We start from the raw sequence: 26,189 nt of genomic DNA on the forward strand, positions 1-26,189 counted from the left end.
ACCCTTCTTCACCCATTCTGAAGAAACTTGGACAATTCTAAAGAGAGGGTAAACACAGGAAGGATGTACCCGATGAGCAGGGAGTCATAACTGGGGGTCACAGTCTAAGGATAAGTGGTTACCATTTTTGGACTGAGAGGAGGATAAATTTCTTCATCGGAGAGCAGTGAATCTGAGATTCATATAGAACATAGAACATAGAACATAGAAGAATACAGCGCAGTACAGGCCCTTTGACCCTCGATGTTGCGCCGATCCAAGCCCACCTAACCTACACTAGCCTACTATCCTCCAAAAGCCTATCCAATGCCCGTTTAAATGCCCATACAGGGAGAGTCCACCACTGCAACTGGCAGGGCATTCCATAAACTCACGACTCGCTGAGTAAAGAATCTACCCCTAACATCTGTCCTATACCTACCACCTGTTAATTTAAAGCTATGCCCCCTTGTAATAGCTGACTCCATACGTGGAAAAAGGTTCTCATGGTCAACCCTATCTAATCCCCTAATCATCTTGTACACCTCTATCAAGTCACCCCTAAACCTTCTTTTCTCCAGTGAAAACAGCCCCAAGTGCCTCAGCCTTTCCTCATACGATCTTCCTACCATACCAGGCAACATCCTGGTAAACCTCCTCTGCACCCGTTCCAGTGCCTCCACATCCTTCCTATAGTACGGTGACCAAAACTGCACACAATACTCCAGATGCAGCCGCACCAGAGTCTTATACAACTGCAACATAACCTCAGGACTCCGGAACTCAATTCCTCTACCAATAAAAGCCAGTACGCCATATGCCTTCTTCACCGCACTATTTACCTGGGTGGCAACTTTCAAAGATCTGTGTACATGGACACCAAGATCTCTCTGCTCATCCACACTACCAAGTATCCGACCATTAGTCCAGTACCCCATCTTTTTGTTACTCTTACCAAAGTGAATCACCTCACACTTAGCTACATTGAACTCCATTTGCCACCTTTCTGCCCAGCTCTGCAGCTTATCTATATCCCGCTGTAACCTGACACCTCCTTCCTCACTGTCAACAACTCCACTGACTTTCGTATCATCCGCAAACTTGCTCACCCAACCTTCTAGCCCCTCCTCCAGGTCATTTATAAAAATGACAAACAGCAATGGTCCCAAAACAGATCCTTGCGGAACTCCGCTAGTAACTGCACTCCAAGATGAAGCTTTACCATCAACTACTACCCTCTGTCTTCTTCCAGCCAGCCAATTCCTAATCCAAACCTCCAACTCACCCTCAATGCTATACCTCTGTATTTTTTGCAGTAGCCTACCATGGGGAGCCTTATCAAACACTGTACTAAAATCCATATACACCACATCCACCGCTTTCCCCTCGTCCACCTCCTTAGTCACTTTCTCAAAGAATTCAATAAGGTTTGTGAGGCACGACCTGTCCTTCACAAAACCATGCTGACTATCCTTGATCACATTATTGCTATCCAGATCTTCATAAATCCTATCCCTTACAATTCTCTCTAAGACCTTGCCCACAACAGAAGTGAGACTCACCGGCCTATAGTTACTAGGGTTATCCCTACTGCCCTTCTTGAACAAGGGAACCACATTTGCTATCATCCAGTCTTCTGGCACTATTCCTGTAGACAACGAGGACATAAAAATCAAGGCCAATGGCTCTGCAATCTTCTCCCTTGCTTCCCAGAGAATCCTAGGATAAATGCCAGCAGGCCCAGGGGACTTATCTAATTTCACCCTTTCCAGAATTTCCAACACCTCTTCCCTACATACCTCAAAGCCGTCCATTCTAATTACTTGTGACTCAGTATTCACATCGGCAACAATGTCCTGTTCCTGAGTGAATACTGACGAAAAGTATTCATTATCTCCCCAATCTCTTCAGCCTCTACACGCAACTTCCCACTACTATCCTTGACTGGACCTATTCCTACCCTAGTCATTCTTTTATTCCTGACATACCTATAGAAAGCCTTTGGGTTTTCCCTAATACTACCAACTAAGGACTTTTCATGTCCCCTCCTTGCTGCTCTTAGCTCTCTCTTCAGATCCTTCCTGGCTACCTTATAACACTCAATCGCCCCAATTGAATCTTCACACCTCAACTTTACATAGACCGCCTCTTCCCTTTAACAAGAGATTCCAATTCCTTATTAAACCACGGCTGCCTCACACGACCCTTTCCTCCCTGCCTGACAGGTACATACTTATCAAGGACACTCAATAGTTGCTCCTTGAACAAGCCCCACATATCAATTACGGCCTTGCCTTGAAGCCTATTTTTCCAAACCACGCATCCTAAGTCATGCCTCATCGCATCATAATTTCCCTGACCCCAGCTATAACTCTTGCCCTGCAGTGCACACTTCTCCCTCTCCATCACTAGAGTAAAAGTCACCGAATTGTGGTCACTGTCCCCAAAGTGCTCACCTACCTCTAATTCTAACACCTGGCCTGGTTCGTTACCCAGAACCAAATACAGTATGGCCTCACCTCTTGTTGGCCTGTCTACATATTGTGTCAGGAAACCCTCTTACATTTGTCCCATACATTGGACAAACACCGACCCATCTAACGAACTCGAGCTATAGCTTTCCCAGTCAATATCTGGAAAGTTAAAGTCCTCCATAACAACCACCTTATTACTTTCACTCTTCTCCTGAATCATCATGGGAAATATTAACTCTGTTTCTCTCTCCACAGATGCTACAAGATGCCCCTGCTCCTTTTTATGTTTCACCATCCTGCCATGTATTAAGGGACAATTCACTGACATATGGAGAAAGACTGGATTGAATGGACTTGTAAACATTGGAATTTAGAAGAATGACGAATCTCACAGAAACCTATAAAATCCTGATGTGATTGGACAGACTAGGTGTGAGGATGTTGGGGAAGTCCAGAACTGGAGTTCACAGTCCAAGAATAAGGCATGAGCCATTCAGAACTGAGATGGGAAAGAATTTCTTTACTCAGAGTTGTGAACCTGTGGAAATCTCTCCCACAGGAAGTTGTTGGGGCCAGTTCATTAGATATATTCAAGAGGAGTCTGGATGTGGCCCTAGTGGTTAAAGGGATCAAGGAATATGGAGAGAAAGTATGAATGGGACACTGAGATTGCATGATCAGCCATGGTCATATGGAATGGTGGTACAGGCTCAAAGGGCTGAATGGCTTATTCCTGCTCTTTTTTTCTATGTTTAGACAATAAGACCAGAAATTAGGCCATTCAGCCCGTTGAGTTTGCTCTGCCATTCAATCATGGCTGTAGAGTTTCTCAACCCCATTGTCCCACTTGCTCCCCATAACCCTCAATCCCACTCACACTCAAGAACCTATATATCTCTGTCTTAAATATATGGATGACCTGGCCTCCACAGCTTTCTGTGGTAGTGAGTTCCACAGATTCAACTGTCTCTGGCTGAAGAAGTTTCTCCTTATCTCTGTCCTGAAAGGTCTTCCCTTCACTCTAATGCTATGCCCTCAGGTTCTAATCTCTCCTAGCAATAGAAACATTTTCCCAACATCTACTCTGTCCAGGCCATTCAGTAGGTTTCAATTAGATCCCCCCTCATTCTTCTAAACTTCATTGAGTATAGACCCAGACTCCTCAAACATTCCTCATGTTAAGCTTTTCATTCCTGGGACCATTCTCGTGAACATCCTCTGAACACGCTCCAGGGCCAGTACACCCTTCCTGAGATATGGGACCCAAATACTGCACACAAAACTCCAAATATAGTCTGACCACAGTCTTATATGGCCTCAGAAGTGCATCCCTGCTTTTATATTCAAGTCCTCTCAAAATAAATGCCATATTGCATTTACCTTCCTAAGTACTGACTCAACCTGCAAGTTTACCTTGAGAGAATCCTGGACGGGAACTCTCAAATCTCATTGCACTTCAGACTTTTGAATTTTCTCCCTATTTAGAAAATAGCCCATGTGTCTATTCTTTCTACCGAAGTGCATGATCACCCACTTTCCCACACAGTGCCTCGTCTGCAACCTCTTTGCCACTCTCCTAAACTGTCCAAATACTTCTGCAGCTCTCCACCTCCTCAATGCTATGTGTCCCTCTACCCATCTCTATATCATCTACAAACTTAGCCAGAATGCCCACAGTTCCTTCATCTAGATTGGTAATGTATAAAGTAAAACGCTGTGGTGCCAACATTGAGCCTTGGGGAACATCACTGGCTGCCATCCTGAAAAAGACCCTTTTATCCCCATTCTCTGCTTTTTGCCAGACAGCCAAGCTTCTCTCCATGCCAGCACCTTGTCTCTAACGCCAAGGGCCCTTATCTTACTCAGTCAGTAATGTTTCTATATTTCTATGTTAAGTGAGCTCATGCTTTGTTTGTCTTTCCCAACACACGAACTCTTGCAACTTTCGAATGAAATTTGATTCACCAATTTTCCTTTTTGTTCACCTGACCCAGCTATTTGCAGCCTACAGATATTCCGCTTGCCATCAAGTACCTGGGCAAACTTTGCATTATCTGCAAACTTTCCAATGATGGACCCCTCATTTCAGAATAGATCCTCGAACATCAAGAGGGGCCCAGCTCAACCTGCGGGGCTTCACTAGGAACAGCCTCCCAATTAGCAAACCACCATTTCCCGCTGTTGAACTAATTTTTCATCAAACCTGCCATGGGTCCCTTGGTCCCCGGAACATTTAATGTCCAGGCACTTTCCCTGTCCCCGTGCAGTGATGTTAGTGCCAGGTGTTCTATTGTCAACAATGGCTCAGAAGAGGAGTGACCTCTCTTAGGAATTCCTCACCTTGTGACCTGTTCTGGAAATCCCCGTCACGAACAGTAACTGTGCCAGGAAGAGACTTATGGACAGGTTCAGATGAATGACCCGGGTCTCGCTCTGAATCGAACGGCCCAAAGCAAACGTGACAATGGAAACTGCGAGACAGACGAGCGACAGGCTGACTCCAACAAGTGTGATCAGGTGAAGGACAAATTCATCCTGTACGAATTCTTCCTGCAAAAATAATAAGCACTGACTCACCCTAGCTGGACATACACTGCATACAGCCAACTAGACATTAGATACTTTTTCTCTGATGCAGCAGGTTGGTCATAGACAAGGCAGATTCAGATAGATTTTTGATTGATGAAGCAGTTATGGAGTCATAGAGATCATAGAAGCATAGAACCTCTACAGTGTGGAAACAGACCCTTCGGCCCAACAAGTCCATACTGACTCTCTGAAGCATAACCCGCCCAGACCCATTCCCCTCACTGTCGCACATTTACTCCTAATGCACCTAACCTACACATCCCTGAAAACTACTGGCAATTTAGCATGGCCAATTCACCTAACCTGCACGTTTTTGGATTGTGGGAGGAAACTGGAGCATCCAGAGGAATTCCACGCACACACGGGGAGAATGTGCAAACTCCGCTCAGTCACCTAAGGCTGGAATTGAACCCAGGTCCCTAGCGCTGTGAGGCAGAAGTGCTAAACACCGAGTCACTGTGCTGCCCCTTGAGCCATGTAGTACAGCATGGAAACAGATCCTGTGGTCAATTCCAAACAGATATTATAATTAATGTAGTCCCAGTTGCCAGCACTTGGCCCATCTCCCTCTAAACCGTTCCTATTCTCTACCCATCCAGATGCCTTTTAATTGGACCAGCCTCCTCCACTTCCTCTGGCAGCTCATTCCATACACGTACCACCCTCTATGCAAAAGAGTTGCCCCTCAGGTCCCTTTTAAATACCGGGAAGTCAGCAGGCTAGAGGAGTTGAGGCCACAGTCAAAGCAGCCATGACCTTACTGAATGGTGAAATGGGGTTGAGGGGCTGAGTAGCTGACAGCATTCTGATCTTGGTGTTTCAGGTGATGCCACCAGGATGCAGCATGCAGATCAAGAAGTCAAAGGGGACAAGTGTAGATTTGTAGGAGACTCCAGAGGCAATGGTGGCAGGAACGGGAGGTGAACCCATTGCTGGAGATGTTCTGGATTTCATTGGAGGGATGTGAATGAGACTAATCCAGATCTCTGAGCTGAGCAATGGAGGTGACACATTGGAAAAGCATGGTATAGCCAACAGGATCAAAGACGTATGAAAGATTTAAGGTCAAAAAAAGTCTTTGTTTAGGATCTTTTTAGTTTGAAATCAGGCAAACACTTTTCATGAAAATTGCTGAGGGCATAGGTTTAGGGAGAGAGGGGAAAGATTTAAAAGAGACCTAAAGGGCAACATTTTCACGCAGAGGGTGGTGCGTGTATGGAATGAGCTGCCAGAGGAAGTGGTGGAGACTGGTACAATTACAACATTTAAAAGATATTTAGGATGGGTAAGTGAATAGGAAAGGTTTAGAGGGATATGGGCCAAGTGCTGGCAAATAAGACTAGATTAATTTAGGATATCTGGTTGGTATGGACGAATTGGACTGAAGGGTCTGTTTCGGTGCAGTACATCTCGCTGACTCCATGACTCTATGGTGTAATGGTGATCGTTAACTAGATACCAGATTAATACTCTAGGAACGAAAACAGGAATTGCTGGAAAAGCTCAGTTGATGTGGCAGCATCTGTGGAGAGAAATCAGAGTTAATGTTAACGTTTCGGGTCCAGCGACCCTTCTTCAGAACTGGTTCTGAGGAAGAGTCACTGGACCTGAAATGTTAACTCTGATTTCTCTCCACAGATGCTGCCAGATCTCCTGAGCTTTTCCAGCAATTCCTGTTTTTGTTTCTGATTTCCAGCATCCGTAGCTCATTTGGTTTTTATTTAATATTCTGGGAATGTGGTTTTGAATCTCATCATCGCAGATGGTGAAATGTGAATTCAGTAAAATATCTGGAGTTAAAAGCTTACCTAGTGGTGACCATGACAATGCAGTCGATTGTCGAAAATACCCATTTGATTCACCACTGTCCTTTTCGGAAAGAAATCTGCCACCCTTGCCTGGTGTGGCCTACATGTGACTCCAGAGCAATGTATTCATAATTGCCTCTGAGATGGCCTAGCAAGTGACTCAGATCAAGCATAATTAGGGACAAGCAATAAATGTTGGTCCAGTCAGCAAGACTCACATGAACAAATAAACAAAGAACAGTCGGCAGATTAGAGATATAACAGTGAGTTGCAGTCACAGAGAACTTAGAATGGTCTGATTGGGGTTTCTGGAAGTGTGAGGTGTGCTGTTTTGAAAGGAGGCAATACTTGAGAAGAAGGAATCACTTACATTACCAGAAAGCATGATGGGATAAGGAGAGATGCTAACCACAGATTACTTTTTTACCACATCTTCAAACCAGCAAATCCCAGGCCCGTTGTTTTCAAGCTGACCCCAGAATCAGTGAGTGAAGCAGAAAGTAGACCGAAGTTGCCTGAGAACTTGCAAACTACCCTGAAGCTCACATTTGTACAACTCAACTTTAGAGTATATTTCTGATTTTGGTAAGGTTTTTCTCCCACCCTCATTTTCTGAATTGGATTAACTGAAGCAGTCTTTGAGATGATGACATGATATTGCTTTTTAAAGAGTATACTTAGATGGAGACATCACTTGGTAGAACTGAAGGAAAGAAATGTGGATACTCAACAACAACAACTTATATTAATGTGGCAATTTTAATGCAATAAAATAACCAAAGGTATATCATGATGACAACGATAAACAGAAGGTGGTTTTGAGGGAGATGACCAAAGCTTGGTCAAAGAGATAGGTTTTCAGCAGTATTTTATATGAAGATAGCAAGGTGAAATATATGGTGAAATAGCATAGATGGTAAAATCCACCGTGTGGTGTATTTAAGACTGAGATAGGCAGTTCTGAATTGTTAAGGGGTTCAAGGGTTACAAGCAGAAGAATGGGGTTGAGATAAATATCAGCTAAGATCAAAAGGGGAGCAGATTCCATGGGTCAACTTTGATGGATATGTTCATCAGAACCATATGAGATACCTTGACTAGACTGGCACCAATCATTCTTGTGGCTATGAACCCATTTCACTAATAGCATAGGGAGGGAAGGGTGACCACATGAAGTCTTCAGCAGAATGGATGCTGAATCCTGATAAACAGAATAGGATTATTGCATAGTACTTGATAGCTATTTGCATTACATAATAGTCTTGCAAAAGACTATCAGGCTCAACTTAATAGTAAGTTCAAATTATTATTTGTTACATTGACTTATCAACACAGAAACACAGCTAGTTTACAAGAATGATCCCAGGGATGAAGGACTTGTTATATGAGGTCTCTGGGTCTGTACTTGGAGTTTAGAAGGATGAATGGGAATCTCATTGAAACTTACAGAATACTGAGAGATCTGGAGAGAGTGAATGTGGGGAGTGAAGATGTTTCCAATAATAGGAGAGACTAGAGTCCGAGGGCACAGAATGAAGGGATGACACTTTAGAACCGAGATGAGGAATTTCTTCAGCCAGAGGGTGGAATATCTGTGGAACTCATTGCCACAGAGTGTTATGGAGGCCAAATCATTGAGTGTATTTAACACAGAGGTTCTTAATTGGTAAGGGGATCAAGGATTAGAAGAAGGTAGGAAAATGGAGTTGAGAAACATATCAGCCATGATTGAATGGTGGAGCAGACTCAATGGGCCGAATGGCTTAATTCTGCTCCTATGTCTTATGTTCCAATGGTTAGATCCTCCTGAAACATTATCTTGTGGTGCCATGTGATCCTTTCAGATACAATTGGTCTTTTACAACAGAGAAACTTTTAGGGATGGAATTCCGGTGCTCATGACCCAAACAGCTAAGGGTATAGCTGCCACTAATGGGAAATGCACAGGACGCCAGAATTAGAGGAATGCAGAGATCTCAGGTGTGGCTGAAGGGAGAGATGGTGAGGAGGGAGATCAAAGAGAGATGTTGATGAAATTTAGCAGGAGTGTTGTTTCTTGTGCAGTGTTTACATGACGACCCTTACCTCCATTTTAGCAGGGGCCATCAGAATTGCAAAGCTGGCCAGGCGCAAACATCCACAGGTTGTGTGGTTTGCAGAGTAGCTGAGCAACCTACAGCCTCTTGTAGACCAGAAGCTTATTGCCTCCGAATTTCCCCAATGGACACAAACTGGAATTCGTTCTGATGTTATTTCCTGTGGCCAAACACACGCACACTAGTCACCATGACTGTTCCGTTCTGTGTAACCTATCACATTTGCAAAATGGAACCTTGAACTCCTGCATGTCCAAGTCACCATTGTCCTACTGAACTGGAGGGCTGCTCTCTCATTACAGAGATACGACTGGTGGTGGTTTTGCCTGAGGATCATCACACCACAGGGGAGGGGTTGAAAAGGAGAGTCCTTCACAGTAACTTCAGCTTGTGTGGGAGTTGGACTCAGACTGTTCGTACAGTTGGCTCAGTGGTTAGCACTGCTGCCTTACTGTGCTAGGAACCTTGGTTCAATTCACAGCCCTGGGTAACTGTCTGTGTGGTGTTTGCGCATTCTCCGTGTCTGCATGGGTTTCCTCCCATAGTCCCAAAGATGTGCAGTTTAGGTGAATTTGCTGCGTTAAATGGCCCATAGCATCCAGGGACGTGAAGGCTAGTTGGGTTAGCCTAAGGATATGCAGAGGTATGGAGGTAGGTCTGTGTAGGATGCTCTTTGGAGGGTTGGTGATTTTATTTATTGTTGTTACCTGTGACAAAGTACAGTGAAAAGTTTTGTTTTGTGGGCAGGTCAGGCAGATCGTCGCAAACAAGGACATACAGATCAAAGGGTGCTTAGACAGAGCAAGGCATACAAGGTTATGGCTGCGCAGGAAATGTAGACTTGATGGCTGCGCAGGAGGTGTGGATTTGATGGGCTGAATGGCCTGCATCCATGCTATAGGGATTGTATTTAAGATTATGGGGCACATTTTTAAGGGGAGAGAAGAGAGATTTTAAAAAGACATGATGTGCAAACATTTTACTCAGAGGGTGGTTTGCGTGAGGAATGAATTTCCTGAGGAAGTGGTGGATATGGGTACAATTACAATTTTTCAAAGACATTTGGATAAGTACATAGGAAAGGCTTGGAGGTATATGGGCCAGGAGCAGGCAGGTGGGACTGGTTTAGCTTGGGACTATGTTCAGTGTGGACTGGTTAGACAGGTTTCCGTGCTGTATTACTCAATAAGATGGAGGATAAATCGTCTCAAGAACATGCTCTTTCTTGCAGCTTTGTTGTTAAGATGAAGCTGTTTGTTCAATATAATTAAAGTTTTCCTTACCTTGGTAAATTATGTAAATATTCTTTATCAGGACCATGTGACCGAGAATACTTTCGTTGTGGCCAGGGACTTGCTGCTAATGGGTGAGAGGGGGTCGAAGTGGAGATGATGAATGATTTCCAAAGGAAATTGACGAGGTACCGGAGGGAAATTAACTCATGGGACAGGGGACTGACTGGAGGCTGATGGGATTGCTGTAAAGAAAGCTAGCATGAATGCAACAGTCATGTGTGTACTGACCCCACAGACTGAACATCTGGCCATTAATTGGCCAGGGGCTGTCCTCCCCTCACCCAGAGGATATCCTGCCTCTGGGATCTGCCAGCAAATTGAATGGCAGCACCATTGGTGATATTTGGTGGTGGATGGGTTCAGAATCCATAGGGTTCAAGAGTAAGTATCATTTGGCAGTTTGGATACTCAGTGCCAACCTTCGTTGAGTTACAAGGACACCTGAACATTGCCAAACTGAACAGGAAAGTGTGTAAAACGATACACATTGATACATATAATATAGGTAGGGAAATATGAATTAAAAATATTATATGGGGTACAGGATCAGTGGGGATGTATAATACATAGAATCATAGAGTATATTATACAGTTACAGAATTGTTACATCGCAGGTGAAAGCCATTTGGCTCATCATGTCTGCATGGGCTCTTCAAACGACATCATTACCAAATGATAATTGTGTTCCTCAAATCCTCAAATTATTTTTATCCAATTTACCCTGCCTTAATCACATTTTCAGGCTTAGCTGTTAAGTTTTTAAACAGAGTTACACCTGAGCCAATTTTTTTCTTTTGTTGTATTGTAACTAGAGTGGATGAAGCAAAACACTTTATGGCACACCTTAGCCATGCAGTCAGTGAGAAAGAATTTCCTTGCATTACTCTTTCTTCTTCTGCACATCTCTATAAATCTATGCCCTCTTGTCCTTTATGAGCAGGAACAGTTTCTCATCTACTCTGAATTGTGTGTGATTTTCACGAATCTTTGAAGCTGACAAAATAATTGAAAATTCTATACAGGAGATGCTCTTTACCTTATTCTTACAAGTATAGAAAACAAAAGCAAGACTGTTATGTTAACCATTTATGATACCTCAACTGGAATATTGTATTCACTTCTGTTTTGATTGAGTCAATATTATTGATCAGACCAGACCCCCCTCAAAATATATTCAGAAGATAGTCTAGACCTTAACATTTCCTTATTTTGAAGGCAAGTGTACAATGCTGTGTTCCAGAGGCAATTCGATTGGTCACACTACCAGATATGAAGCAAAACACTTTATCCACCCACTCTAGTTACAATACAACAAAAGAAAAAAATTGGCTTAAGTGTAACAGAACAATAGAGTAGCTCGCTACTAACTGTTCCAATATATTGACAACTCATGAACACACATTTGGCAAAAGACAAATTCAGAAAACAGACTGTCTCACATGCAACTCCAGCAGCAGGAAGCAAACCCCCAGCTTTTATCTGTAACTGAGAGAGGGGGAAAAGAAATATCTTCCATTTCAAGATCTCAGCAGCAACTGAAAAACTAAAAATCCTGGTTCTGTGAGAGCATGACCACATTCAATCAGCCTGCTTCTATTGTTCCAACTTTAAATAAAACCTCAAGCCCTCACAAACTGTTTACGATATTGGCTTTCTGAACAATCAAATTGGCACTTTCATCTTAAATTCTCTCTTTTTAAAAAAAAAGACAAAATTACCTCTTAAAGCCACGGTATCATCATAGTAGGCAAGGAGGAACTGTTTCGTGTAGCAGGAGAATCAGAGCGCGCAAACTGGTAGGCAAAATGACCAACAAAAACATGAGGATACTCCTTTTATCCCACAATGAATGGTTAGGATCTAGAGTGCATGAATATTCTATAGTACATTACTTGACAGTGTGATGGGTTACGTTCCATCAAAACTTTCAACAGGGATTTGGGTAAGTGTCTGAACAAGCAGTGGGACAAGTTGATGCTGTTTTGGAGCAGAATCATTGAGTTATAGAGAAGTAAGCATGGAAACAGACCTTTTGGTCCACCTCGTCCATGCTGACCAGATATCCTAACCCTATCTAGCCCCATTTGCCAGCACCTGGCTGATATCCCTCTATACCCTTCTTATTCATATACCCATCCAGATGCCTTTTAAATGCGATAATTGTACCAGCCTCCACCACTTCCTCTGGCAGCTCATTCCATACACGCACAACACAGTACATGAAAAACTTGCCCCTTATATATCTTTCCCCTCTCACCTTAAAACTATGCCCTCAAGTTCTGGACTCTCCCACCTCAGGGAAAAGACCTTGTCTCTATAGCCTATCCATGCCCCTCATGATTTTATAAACCTCCATAAGGTTACCCCTCAGCCTCCGATGCTCCAGAGAGACCAGCCCCAGCCTATTCAGCCTCTTCCTATAGCTCAAACCCTCCAATCCTTGTACATCTTTTCTGAACCCTTTCAAGTTTCACCACATCCTTCAGAACTAACAAAACTGACCAAACGATGAGTTTATATGAATTATGACTTTATCTCTGGGTTTTTGTACTTTGTTTCACCAGAAGTGAAGCTTAAAGCTTTCCAACTTAAACTTAAAAGAAGGGGGAGATTAATGAAAAGTTAGTTTGGGGGAGTGAACACAGAAGCCTCCTGGCTTGCTATAGCTCTGTACCACACACTGGATAAGGGAGAGAAAATCAATGGATCGGAGATTGATGCGATTGCACAATGTGATCGACAACAAATAATCTCTCAAAATTTCAAAGGACAATTCAAAAGAAACAGACCTGGTTGTGTCTCAAGGTGAAGTTGATGGGCTTGCTCAATTCGGTTTCCTGCCTATTTGCCATGGTCACTGTCACCACATCAGAGTTCAGTTGGAAGCTCCCACCTAGCTTTTCCCTTTTCCTATCTTCTTCATCCACAAAATCCCCATCCAGAATGGAGTCCAGGTTACTGTAGGCGATGAAACCAACAGCAGTGACGCCTGGAAGGGGACAAAGAGTAGTGAGCGGGTGGGGAACCACACTGAATGGAAAGCAAAATAAGATGGATGCCAAAATAAGACGGATGCCAAAATAAGACGAGAACACTCAGCCAGCTGGGCAGTGGGTGTGGAGAGAAGAACTGAGTTATAAAGGGCAAAAGTTCAGGAGAAAGCAGTTCCAGCTAAGAAATCACTGGCTTTCCTGCCCATTGTTTGGAAAAGGACATTAGCAGGAATGGGCCACTCAGCCCCTCAAGCCTTCTCTGCAATTTAATATCATTATGGCTGATCTCAACTCAACACTTTCCTGCCTGCTCTCCATAACCTTTCAACCCATTGCTGACTAAAAATTTATCTCTTCCTTCAATTTATTCAATGTCCTGGCATCCACTGTACTCTAGAGCACTGAGTTCCACAGGGTGACGACCCTTTATGAAAAGCAATTTCTCCGCACCTAATTTAAATGCTCCAGCTCTTAGTCAAAATCTATGACTTTTTGTTCTAGATTGCCCCACAAGAGAAAGCATAATATCTGCGTTCACTTTGTCAATCACTTTTAGCATCTTATGTACCTCAATTAAGTCTGCTATCATTCTTCTAATTTTCCAAGAGTATAAACCTAAACTGCTCAATCTCAAAAGTTCTAAATTGGGATCAAAAAGGAGTCAGTGAGTGCATGGGTGAAGAGAGGGAGTTGGTAAGAAGATTTCAGAAGGGGAGATTGTGAAGACTGAGGAAGTTAAAATTGCTAAGGAAATATCTAAAAGAGTGCCTGAAACCTTCTCCTCTGCTTTTGGTTGCACTTCAGTCCCACGCTCCTGATCTTCGGGCACCCGGTACGGAGGAGGGAGGGCAGGTCCGAAGACCTCCTCGTGGGTCTGCTCCTGGGCCTGGCCAAACTGGCCATCAACAGGTCCAGGCAGCGGGCCGTGGAGAGGGTCGTTAGGGCCGACTGCCTGCCCCTCTTCCGCGGTTACATGAGAGCCCGGATGTCCTTGGAGAAGGAGCACGCGGTGTCCACCAACACCCTCGAGTTGTTCAGGGAGAGGTGGGTGCCACAGGGAGTGGAGTGCATTATTTCCCCCTCCAACTCTATTTTGATTTAGTCCCTACCCTCCCCTTCACTGTTTTGATCACACAGCATTGCCCTTTGATGTGAAGGGCAGTGCTTGTCACTGGCCACTCGGGTGTTTTCCTATCTTCCTGGTGGTGGAAATCGAATAAAGATTCATGCACTTTGTGTCTTTCACTGTGTCTCACCTGCACACACACACCATGGGTGCTGGATAAAATATAAGCACTACCGTAGTTAGACGGTAGTGTGGGGGTTAAAAAAGAAAATAAAAAATAACCAGAAGAGTCTCCTCAGTTTAAGGCACTGACTCTGTGCTATGGTCAGTGTGTTACTGCTTTTTTTGGGGAGAGGGAAAGAAAAGAAAACCTGATTCCTAAACTGGTTGAAAAAAAAAGGTAGTTTGTTAAATCAAGCTGGTATTCCTTTTTATTGAGGACTGATTTTTAAACTGTCTGATCTCCATCGTTAAAAATCACAACACCAGGTTATAGTCCAACAGGTTTAATTGGAAGCACACTAGGTGATAGTGGAGGGCTCAATCCTAACACAGAATTTATAGCAAAAATTTAGTGTGATGTAACTGAAATGATACATTGAAAAATTAAGTCTTTCTTCTGTTTGAATGCCATGATAGTTTCACTTCTTTCATATGTAAATCACAAAACCTTTTTTAAAAGTTGCATTCTTAGGTTAGCTGTTAACAATGGGTGATAGCTAGATATATTCTGATTCGGCAATCACCTGATGAAGGAGCGTCGCTCTGAAAGCTAGTGTGCTTCCAATTAAACCTGTTGGGCTGTAACCTAGTGTTGTGATTTTTAAAGATGATGTTGAAGGTGTTAGCCCTGTGTTCTCTGCCTATGCCATGCTGTTTAGATTGATTCTAATCTAATAAGTGAGATAATGGAGTTTTACATGAATGCGTGCAGTTTTTGAGCAAAGTACAATGTAACCCTCCAAATCATGATCTACATAGTTTCAGATGTATCTTAGTTTATGTTAGGGAACTGCTGTTTCACTGGCTGGTTACAGCTTGTGTTACTCTCTTTTTTCTCTACGAGGAAAGGACAATGTTGATTGTGGTGGGCTTAGCTCTTGGACTTCTTGTGTGTTTTGTCTTCATTATTCTTGGTGTTTAGACTGAGCCCTTGTGAGGAAAAACACATCTTGCCAATGAGTTGTTCTTGTGGGTAGCCTGACCCTAGGACTAGGCCTCTGCAAAGACTGAACATGTGCTGGGAGGTGATACTTGCTGAATCCTGGGGTTTAGAATTGACACTACCTTAAGGAGTGACCCAAACCCCAAGTTAATGGCACCTTGACAATGTACTATATTCTTGTGAATGGACCAGGGCTTCATGGAGACTGAACACCTATGTGGTGTGCATTTGCTGCCTTCAGGAGTGGACTATGCCTCAGTTGTGGATGTGTTTAGCAATGGACTCTGCAGTTTTGGAGTGGACTCCATTTCTGACAATGTACTTTGTATACTGGAATTGACTCTAGAGTCCTGAAATGGACTCTACATCTTGAAAGAACTCCTTGTTGTAAGGACATTCCATCTGAAAGGGCTATTTGGTAATTGACTGTCTTGTTGTTTGTTGGGTTATCACTTGCACAGTCTTGTGTCCCTGGGTCTAGCAGGCCTTACTGTGAGCTAGGAGGTTCATAGGTTGTCCTGAGAGCCAGAGGGTGGATAGGCCACTCTGCCAGTCATCCTAAGAGCTAGAAGGTGGGGAGACATTGAGTGTTGCCTTTCTGAGAATGGGTGATCAGGACAGGCTGTCTTAGACGTGGTCAGGTGTGTGGGGCATGCAGAGATCTGGAAGGCTTGTAGGCTGCCTTGCATGCTGGCTGACCTAGAGGTGGCTGGAAGGCATCAGGGCAGTCCACATGCCAAAGCGCCCATCAGGGTGGGCAAGAGTCCAAACGGTACATAAAAGGCAGACAGCGCTGAAGGCAGGTTGTCCTCAGCCCTGGCACCCCAGGGAGGTACTGGAGCAGGCTATTCTAAGGGTGGCTAGAGAAGCTGGAAGGTGGGTAGGCTTCCCTGATCAGTCATCCTGGGGGGTTGGGGAAGCAGGACAGGCCAACCCAGAGATGGTCAAAAGGTGTCAGGGCAGACGGAGGGGTAGAGGAGCAGGCTGCCTTAGTGGCTGAAAGGTGGGAAGGATGGGTGGGTTGCTGGGGATCTGTATTATATACACTTTCATGTAACTGACATTTGTACATACAAGACAGTCCAATGTTATTGTTTTGAAATGATTGAAATTGGGATTTGAGGTTTGTCCTCTTTCCCTGAACTAGTTGGTACAGTTTGAGGCTTGGCTTTGCCATTCTGCTCCCTTGTAAAATTGCTGTTTCTTTCTAAACAGTTGGTTATTGTTAATTGTTTAAACTGTATGTTTAAACAAATAAAACAAGATTTTCTCCATTTGGGGAAAATATAAGCAAGAGATTAAAATCTCAATTTTAGGATTGACTCTGACCTGGCTGCTACAGCCAGTTGTGTGCTACAGCTGTTCATTTGTTTAAGGACCTGATTCCTGAACTGGCTGATCCTTTTTGGTGTTTTGGACTTCTTCCAGAGAAGCTATGTACCTTTCCAGATGAACTGTTCCTGTGAGTAGGCCTCTGTAAAGACTGTGTGCTGGGGGGGTAAGCATTTACTGCATCCAGGAATGGACCCTGCCTATGGGAGTAGACCTTCTCCTGTGAGTTAACCTCTACTCACAGGAGTGTAGTTCATTGTAAGCTTGGTTATGTGGATAGACCACACCTCTATGGAGACTGCATTTGTGCTAAGAAATGTGCATTTCCTGCCTTCAGGAGTGGACTCTAACAATGCACTCTGCATACTGGAATGGATTCTGCATTCCTAGGAATGGTCTCTGCATTTTGGAGAACTGCATGTGGATATGTTTCAATGTACCAGAAGGGATTTGTTTGATTCTGTTGTGGTCATTGGGTTATCACCTGCACTGTCTTGTATCTCTAGGTCTTACTGTGAGCTGAGGCTCACAGCCTGAAGGCTGTCACCCTGAGCCAGAAGGTGGGTAGGGTTCTCTGAACAGCTTTTCAAAGGGGTAATCTGGATAGGTTGGCCTAGAGGTGGCCTGAAGGTGTTAAGACAGTTCATGCCCTAGATGCTATGCCAGGGTAGGTGAGACAGGGTATGCAGGGGCAGACTGAAAGCAGGTAGGCTGTCCTCAGTGCTATCACCCCAGGCAGGTGCCAGGCCTTCAAGGTGACTGGAAGGGCTGTTAAGGAAGCCAGAAGGCTGTCCTGGAGGTGGCCTGAATGTCAGGGCAGACGGCCAGAAAGGGCATGGGGCAGACAAAGAGCAGAAAGGATGTAGGGGCAAGCTGCCTTTTGAGTGGAAGTGGGAGGGATTGGGTGGGGGTCTGGATTATATCCGGTTATTTGATTGGACTGACTTGTATGTATTTGTAACTGCTACCTTTTGATACTAAGTGGAATTTGAGGTTTGTCTTTCCCTGAACTGGTTATCAGTGGGGTTTGGGGGTCAGGTTTGCTGCCCCTTCCCCTAAGTTGTTGTATACAGCTGTTCAGTTACTTTTAATATTGTACTGTCTAAACAGGAAGAGATTAGAATCACTTCAGTTGAGGACTGTCTTCAAGCTGGCTGGCCACAGCTAGCATATTGCATTGGAGGGAAAAGAATATCTAATTAAGAGATTAGAATCTTGGTTGAGGACTGCCTTCAAGCAAACTGTGCACAAGTTTATAAAAGCTAACGTGGTGATGGGGCACTAGCCTCTGCAATTATTTCAGAAAACCAAGCTGAAAGCTTATTAAAAGAAACAAATGAATTATAGTGGAGGCACACAGCCTCGTGACCTTTTCAAAGGTTATAGGAAAAAGCAGGATTAGGCAAAGTTGGACAATCAGCCATGATCACAATGAAAGGCAGAGCAGGTTCAAAGGGCCAAACACCTCTTCTGCTCATTGACAAAAACACAATGATTCAGTTTGGGGCCAGGCCTGAAATGTTTCAATTCAACACTCCAGCTAGTCAAGAGCAGCACATATGTGGGGACTGACAGCTTGTCTCATATCCCACACAATCTTGAAAGGACCCACTTACCAATACAGTGACATAATTATAGTGAGCCCTGAGTCAGGGTGGAAAGGTGGGGAAGAACAGAAGGGAAAGTCTGTGATCGTGGAAGCATTGGTCAGTAATAAATGTTACCAAATGGAATAGGGTTAATTGCATTACTGTGGGGGCTCATGTGGGACAGTGGTAATGACCCACCTTGGAGCCATGAGACCTTAATTCAAATTGAGCTGCTCCAGAGGTCCTGTTTCCATGAACAGGAAAGTTTTTTTTTAAAAACAGATTGATAAAGAAAAATATCTTAATTACATGTGCTACTATGGTTCAATGTATGGCCTAGACCCCACTGTCTAAACTTGAGTGAGCCTCACAAGCAGTATACCAACCTGCTTTAAGCATATGGCGCACAAATTGGAGATTGAGAATTTTATTGGCTCAAACTACAGTTAACAATCTGCTTCAGCAAAGGCAAGGCAGGAGAATGGATTAATCTGATACAAATTAGTCCTACTTCCCCTCCTACATTTTCTTTAACCCCATTCCTTGCTTGAACTCTGTGAGAAATGAAAAAATAAAGAGAATATGGAAAGAAATATTACTTAGCACTTTTCAGCTGTCCTATACCTGTTCTGCCATGGAGTCTTGGCTGACTATTCTATAAGCCTTTATTAAATAGACTGTACTTTTCCCCATTCTTTTATGGGATGTTGGTACTGCTGCCTGGCTAACATTTATTCAGTCCCTAGGTGCCCTGTAAAGGTGGTGGTGAGCTGCCACCTTGAACTACCGCAGTGCTATGAGGGAGGGAGTTCTAGGATTTTGACCCAATGAGACTGAAGGCATAGTAATATTTCCCAGTCAGGATGGTGAGTGGTTTGAAAAGGGAAATTGCAGGAAGTGGTGTTCCCCTGTAACTTCTGTTCCTGTCTGTCAAGACATGAAGTTGATGGTTTTGAATGTGCTATCAGGAGTCTTGGTGAGTTGCAGCAACATGTCTTGTAGATGGTACACACTGCTACCTCTAATTTGATAGGAAAGGGAATGAATGTTGAAAATTGCACAAACTCCCAATCAAGTTTGGTCTGGATGTTGTTAGAGCTGTATTCATTTAGGCAAGTGGGAAATATTTCATCACACTCCTGACTTATGCCTTGGGGAAAGGTTTTGGGGATTTAAGTGAATTAATCACTGCAGGATTCCTAGTCTCTGACCCTGCTACTGTAGCCACTATACTTTTATATGGTTAGTACATTTCTGCATAAATGAAAGTTGTAAAGCTCGCCTGTTTTACCTGAATTATTTTGTCCAATTGCTGTTCTCCAGTCAAGTTCCATGTTGTTGCCCCTCACATTTAACCTCAGCTTTTCATTTGCTGAAATGTCTCCACGGTGAATATGTATCTTGAGACCTGAAAATATAAACTATAAAGTGATTTATCTGTTTAAAAGTTAACTTGGATTAAACAGCAAATCCAAATTTATCTCAGGGAAAAGAGTGAAGGTGTTTGAATCCGACTTATCTTCAACCTTTTTTTTCCCCCAGAGTGTAGGCTAATTGAGCCTTCTCAACCAACCTCATATCAGCATTACACTCTTACTAAGGTGTCCTTTGCAAGCCTATGAAATGGAGTTATGCTGTAGGAAAGGAAATGGCGCTGGAAATGTGCAGGTTCCTGCAAACAAGAGGCTGGATTTTATTTTAAGCAGAGGGAGGGAAACATGAATTTGCCCACCATCTTGCACCCCTGTCATAACTCAATAGCTGGACACAGACACTGAAACTGAAGATAAGGGTCATGAGAATGTGATGTAACTACATCTGACTTCCACTGGCCCCCAACAAGTCAAGTGACGAATACCTTTTTTCACCTGGTAGTGAGAATGGTGATTGCGGTTTAACGAGGCTGAGGGATGACCTTAGAGGTTTATAAAATCATAAGGGATATAGATAAGATGAATGGCAGATGTTTTCTCTCGACTGCAGGCTTTCAAGACGTGGATACGTTTGTAAGGTGGGAGGAGAAAGATTTTAAAAAGACACAGGGCAATATTTTAGTGGTTTGTGTGTGGCATGAACTTCCAGATGAAGTGGTGGATGTGGGTACAGTTAGTGTTTTGAAGATATTATGAAAACTCCATGAATATATGTTTGGCAGGGTAGGGGCTAAGTACACTCAAATGGGTCTAGTTTAATTTGTAATTATGGGTGGCTTGGACTGAAGGTTCTGTTTCCATGCTGTATGACTATACATGTATAAATCACAATGAGAACTAGCATCTTTAGAGGGAAGAGGTGGTTTTAGATTAGTCACCCACCTGGAAGACAGTACCCTGGATGGTCTGAGACCTTCTTAGTACTGCACTAGAAGTGATATACTACATTCAGTGCTCAGGGGCAGGGACTGAATCTTTGGACAAAGAGGTAGACTGCTACATCCTGAGCCACAGTTGATCTCAGAGCATGATGATGCATAAAACAAGAGCAAGAGTGATGACTGAGCCAGAGGAAAACACCTCAATTTGTTGCTATAACTATCCATTGCTAAGGGTGGGAGAATGAAAAAGCTAACAAATCCTTCATTAATTATTTCAAACACTAGAGGGCTTGGGCTAGGGTTAGATTAAGAACATTGAGCCAGTGGCTGGAGCTCAGGAGGTGACGGCCTAGCAGCATTATCACTGGACTGTTAATGTCGAGACCCAGGTCATGTTCTGGGGACCTGGTTTGAATCCCACCGTGGAAGATAGTATATTTAAATTCAATTTTTAAAAAATCTGTAATTAAGAATCCAATGATGACCTTGAATGCAAGGTCAATTGTTGGAAAAACCTATCTGGTTCACTAATGTTCATTAAGGTGGGTGGGTGGGGGGGGGGGGGGGGGGGGGGGGGGGGTTGGGGAAGCTGCCATCCTTAGCTGGCTTGCTGTGTTCTTCTAGCCTCCTGCTTGTTTTTTTTTTGTTTTATTCATTCATGGAATGAACATATTGCTGTCTAGGCCAGCATTTATTACGCATCCCTAATTGTCCAGAGGGCAACTGAGTCAACTACACTCCTGAGTCTGGAGTCACATGTATGCCAGATCAGATAAGGATGGCAGTTTCCTTCCCTTAAGGACAGTGATCCAGATGCGTTTTTGCAACAATCAATTAATTCATATTCATTATTAAACTCTTAATTCCAGATTTTGTTGAATTCAAATTCCACAATCAGCTGTGGCAGGATTCAAACCTAGGTCCGCAGAACATTACCTGTGTCTCTGGATTAACAGCAAAAATACCATAGGCCATCGCCTCCTGTCTACCTTACAATCCACCATCTTCAGTTTTGTCTCTAATCCTCATCTGGTCTGGCCTACATGTGACTGCAGAGCCATAGCCATGTGGTTGACTCCTAACTGTCCACTCGACACCCTCGTTCCATGAGACTCAAAACAACCACGATCTCACTGAGTGTTGGAGACAGCTCAGGTATCCTATCCTGGGTCTAAGCTTCCTTCTTGTGAGAGAAGCGGCAGTGTACTGCACTGTTGCAATCAGACCTGATTAAAAATTCATTTGCAATTTACCCAAAGATTCGGCTGATACTGTCAATGTCCCATTAGGTGTGCTCAAGGCAGCAGCCATCATTGAACTGGACACAGTCTGCAGCAGCTTCGAGGCTAGATTGTGTTTGGTGTCAGCCTCCAAGCTCTCCCACTGCAGCTTGCTGATGATTCTCTCTGTGAGATTAGTAATTTCCTGTGGATGAGAATGCACTTGTTTAACAAGAGAGCTGAAAATCCATTGATTAAAGAAACAACATTGACAGTGGAGCTCCCCCGCCCCTCTGAACAGTAACACTATGTTTGTGCAAATTATTTCTGGAAGAAAGTGGTCAATCCTCCAAGAAGGCTACATTTATCAGCAAGTAAAAACTATGAACAAATAGCCTCTGTTCAAGCAGTCAAACAAATTGTTGGATCCCAGCAATTGGATTAAAACTATTTATCAATACCTGCAGCTTTTTAAAGCTTTATTCACAGGGTGAGGGCATTGCTGGCTAGGCCAGCATTTATTGCCCATCCCTAGTTACCCATAGGACAGTTAAGAATTAACCACATTGCTGTGGGTGTGGAGTCACATGTGAACCAGACCAGGTAAGGATGGCAGTGTCCTTCTCGAGATGGCATGAGTGAACCAGATGGGTTTTTCCAGCAATTGATGATGGAATCGTGGTCAACATTAGAAGCTTAATTCCACATACCTTTTTATGGAATTCAAATCCATCATCTGCTGTGGTGGGATTCAAACCCATGACCCCAGTACATTGCCCAGGTCTCTGTTATTATCACCACTGTTAATCCACTAGGTCATAGAATCCTTTCGGGATCTGAGTAATGTGGCATATGCTGAAATGCATGGTGGAATCAAATAAGAAATCTAGGGAAGCCCATCCTGACTTTGGGAGTGAATTTCTCACTATGCAGTTGCCAGTTAAAGAGCATTATAGCTTGTTAAAATGCCTTATTAGTGCATCAACTTACCTCATTAGTGGCTGGGACAATGCCTCGGTTGGGTGGAGTCAGTGTTAGTTTGAAGAGCAAAAGCACAATGCCCATATCTTCTGGATGCCAATCCATGAAACAGATTCTAGCTACACTGCATTTCCAATCACCCATTTGCACTATGTTCAGAGGGAAGGTGCTTAGGGTTCAAATGATTGTCTAAGGTGATTTTCATCGCAGTGTTCCCTGACTGACATCTCTCTCAGGCTTGCTTCAGTGAAGCTTAGCACAAACTGGAAGAATAGCACCTCAATTTCCACTTGAGGACTGTGCAGCCCTCTGGACTCTATATAGAGTTCAATAACTTTAGGGACTGAGCATCTTCTCTCATGTCCTTATCCCAACCCTTACAAACCAGGCCCTGTCATCATATGAGCTGCTACCACACACAACCTATTGTCAGCCATTAATGGACCCCACAAGCAGATATTCTGTCTCCCAGGTTGATCTTTACCCAGTCCTTTGTCTGCCCAACTGTTTTTCGCTTTTTCTAGGTTGGATCTCCATTGTCATTGACTCCAGTTCTTAATGAGGAGTCAACAGACCTGAAATATTGACTCCACTTTCTCTCCAGAGATGCTGCCAGACCTGCTGAGTTTCCCAGCAATTTCTGACTTCCACCATTCCATTTGTCTTGGACAATCAAACATTGACAACTCAGTGATGATGAAGTTAGCAGCAATGACTGAAAGAAAGGCCACAGTTTTCTCAAGGTGAACTGTACATCTTCCAAGAGATGTGCAGAACCATCACTTTATCGTGTGTCAGGTAAGTTTAATGATGGTCTCAACTGAATGGGAGAAACACCCTCAGTATGTTCTCCATGCAATTCTTTGGTTGGCAAGATGGCTCACAGTAGTCAATCAGTATTTGTTTCTCATGTAAAATAAATTGTTGCTCCCTTCCTAAATTTGTCATTCTTGCATGTGTCCTGATGAGCATAGGACAGAGAACTTCAGCAGCATGTCACCATTTCCAGCTCTGGGTTGGAATCCCACTTCAGGGCTTGATGATCAAGGAAAGTGCTTTTATAATGTGGCCAAACAAGTGGACCATCAACTTGCTTTAGACACAGATCAACAGCAGGTGCCAAGAGTGGGAGGTACTCTTCATCAGCCGTGTGATAGGAAAGATATCAAGCCTACCACTTCACCATCCACAGCTCCAGGGAAACTTGTACCTCACTGTGGCAACTTGGATCTTCTGCATGAACTAAACCACACGCCAAACTTTTAAAAAAAAACTGAGTTTTGAGATGGGGAAAAAAAATTCTACACTGTTCTGCATATCTCCAGGGCATCTCAAATTGCAGCCAACTAAACATATTTCAAGTTCAATCGATATTGCAAAATTGGGGAATATGTCCACAGTACAATGCCACAAATAGCTATCAATTAATCTGCTTCTAGTAAAGGTCTAAAACATTGACTGGAGTACTCAGTCCTTCCAGTTTTTCACATTAGCTTGAGGGGATGGCTTGAAAGAAAGGCTGGGATTTAACAGGACGTGTTCCATAGGCTAGGGCAAGGCCTGACTTGACCGATTGTGAGATTTCTGATCTTAAAAATTTTACTGGCAATTAACTGCTCACAGTCAGCACTCCTGTCCCTTTTAAGGGATGAAGTTGTTCCCCTTCGAGTGACTTGCTGATTGGACGATCCTGCAGCTCTTCAGTGTCAACAGCGGCACCAGGAGCCATGGCCTGTGCTCGGACTGCAATGGAGTAAGAATCCAAGTAAGTATGGCGGCCACTGAGGCCACTTAGACAGGGCCTATATAGAGATTTGGGGGTTGAAGTTTGGGGGAAGTGTTCGCTTCCGAAGGAAGGAAAGGGGTGATCACGAAGGTCACCAGATCTCAAGGGTTTTTCCAAATTTTACTGGATGGCCTTTTCAGGTGTAAAAGTCTACCCAAGCACAACTCCAGCACCAATACTCCTGCACCCATAGGATCCCAGCCCAAGACTGAAGGAGGCTATTCAACCCATCTCATCAATACAACATTGGCTTAACAGGTCATCAAAATGTCAGAGCAGTGTTCCCTCAGTACAGCATGGGGAACATCAGTGAGCATCACATGCTTAAGTCCCTGAATATGAGCCCACAATCCTCTAACCAGCAACACCCAGCTCACCTACTGAGCCACAGAAGAATTCATTCTGCTTTACTTGCCATCTCTAAGGCCTCCCGGACTTGCCAGTCACCTATCAATGTTGAGTAGTCTGGAGTATGTGAACTTGGGAAGATTTCAATAACTCACCATTACAGAGAATTTCTGCAAATCTTGTTGGTGCAGTTGAAGAATAAACATACTCAGGTTTCTAGTTTCCTCTAAGACTTTTGAAACATTACCTGAAGATAAACAAGGAGCAATTGATTAAAAGAAAATACTGTGGATGACAGAAATCTGAAATCAAAACAGAGTGCTGGAGAAGCTCAACAGGTTTGACAGCATCTGTGAAGAGGTAATCCAGTACAGCTCTTCAACTGAAACGTTTGAAGCTTGAAAGAAGATTCATTTCAATTCCAAATGTTAAATATATTTCTCTCTCCACAGATGCTGCCAGATGTGCTGAGGTTTTCCAGCACTTCCTTTTTTTTGTTCTTTTTGTTTCTTTTGTTCTTCTTAATTACCCTCACACTACATGTGGTAGTGCTTCCAGCATTTTCTATTTTCATTGAGGATCAACTGGATTGTTTGATTTATCAATATTCAAATTGTGATGTACAACATTTAAAACTTGGTCAATGTGGAGATTCCCATGGTCCTTCAGACAGGATGCTAGGTAGGTAATCTGGTTTAAATGAGGTTTAGCTGAGAGGGTTAGCTTTGACCAAAATGCCAGGAAGAGTTTCCTTGAAATGGGACCATGCAGCCTTTTACACCTTACTCTGAAGGCTGACAGAGGCTCAGTTTAACATCTCATCTGAAAGATATTTCCTTAAAGGTTATGCCCACTAATTCTAGGGCTGCAAACCATCAATTTGATGACAGCGTTCAATGCCAAACAATGAGCTACATTTTACCCTTTGCCCACTCTATGGAAGAGAAAGTGAGGACTGCAGATGCTGGAGATCAGAGCTGAAAATGTGTTGCTGGAAAAGCGCAGGTCAGGCAGCATCCAAGGAACAGGAGAATCGACGTTTCGGGCATAAGCCCGAAAAGTCGATTCTCCTATTCCTTGGATGCTGCCTGACCTGCTGTGCTTTTCCAGCAACATATTCCCACTCTATGGAGGACATTTTTTCTAAACAGGAA

At 43.5% G+C, this 26,189-nt stretch overlaps 1 protein-coding gene across 2 annotated transcripts in view; it reads right to left on the reverse strand.

Annotated features, from left to right (window-relative positions):
* Positions 1-26,189, reverse strand: part of LOC140468017 (adhesion G protein-coupled receptor E3-like) — an 87,433-nt gene that overhangs the window by 37,253 nt on the left and 23,991 nt on the right. For both annotated transcript variants that reach the window (XM_072564166.1, XM_072564165.1), the window contains exons 6-11: positions 25,191-25,282; positions 21,954-22,125; positions 19,678-19,794; positions 13,031-13,230; positions 8,936-9,106; positions 4,794-5,003 (exon numbers count right to left, since the gene is read on the reverse strand). In XM_072564166.1, the coding sequence (XP_072420267.1) occupies positions 4,794-5,003; positions 8,936-9,106; positions 13,031-13,230; positions 19,678-19,794; positions 21,954-22,125; positions 25,191-25,282 (962 nt within the window). The remainder of the gene's footprint in view (positions 1-4,793; positions 5,004-8,935; positions 9,107-13,030; positions 13,231-19,677; positions 19,795-21,953; positions 22,126-25,190; positions 25,283-26,189) is intronic.

This window comes from Chiloscyllium punctatum, chromosome 46, assembly GCF_047496795.1.
Source record: "Chiloscyllium punctatum isolate Juve2018m chromosome 46, sChiPun1.3, whole genome shotgun sequence".
NCBI lineage: Eukaryota > Metazoa > Chordata > Chondrichthyes > Orectolobiformes > Hemiscylliidae > Chiloscyllium > Chiloscyllium punctatum.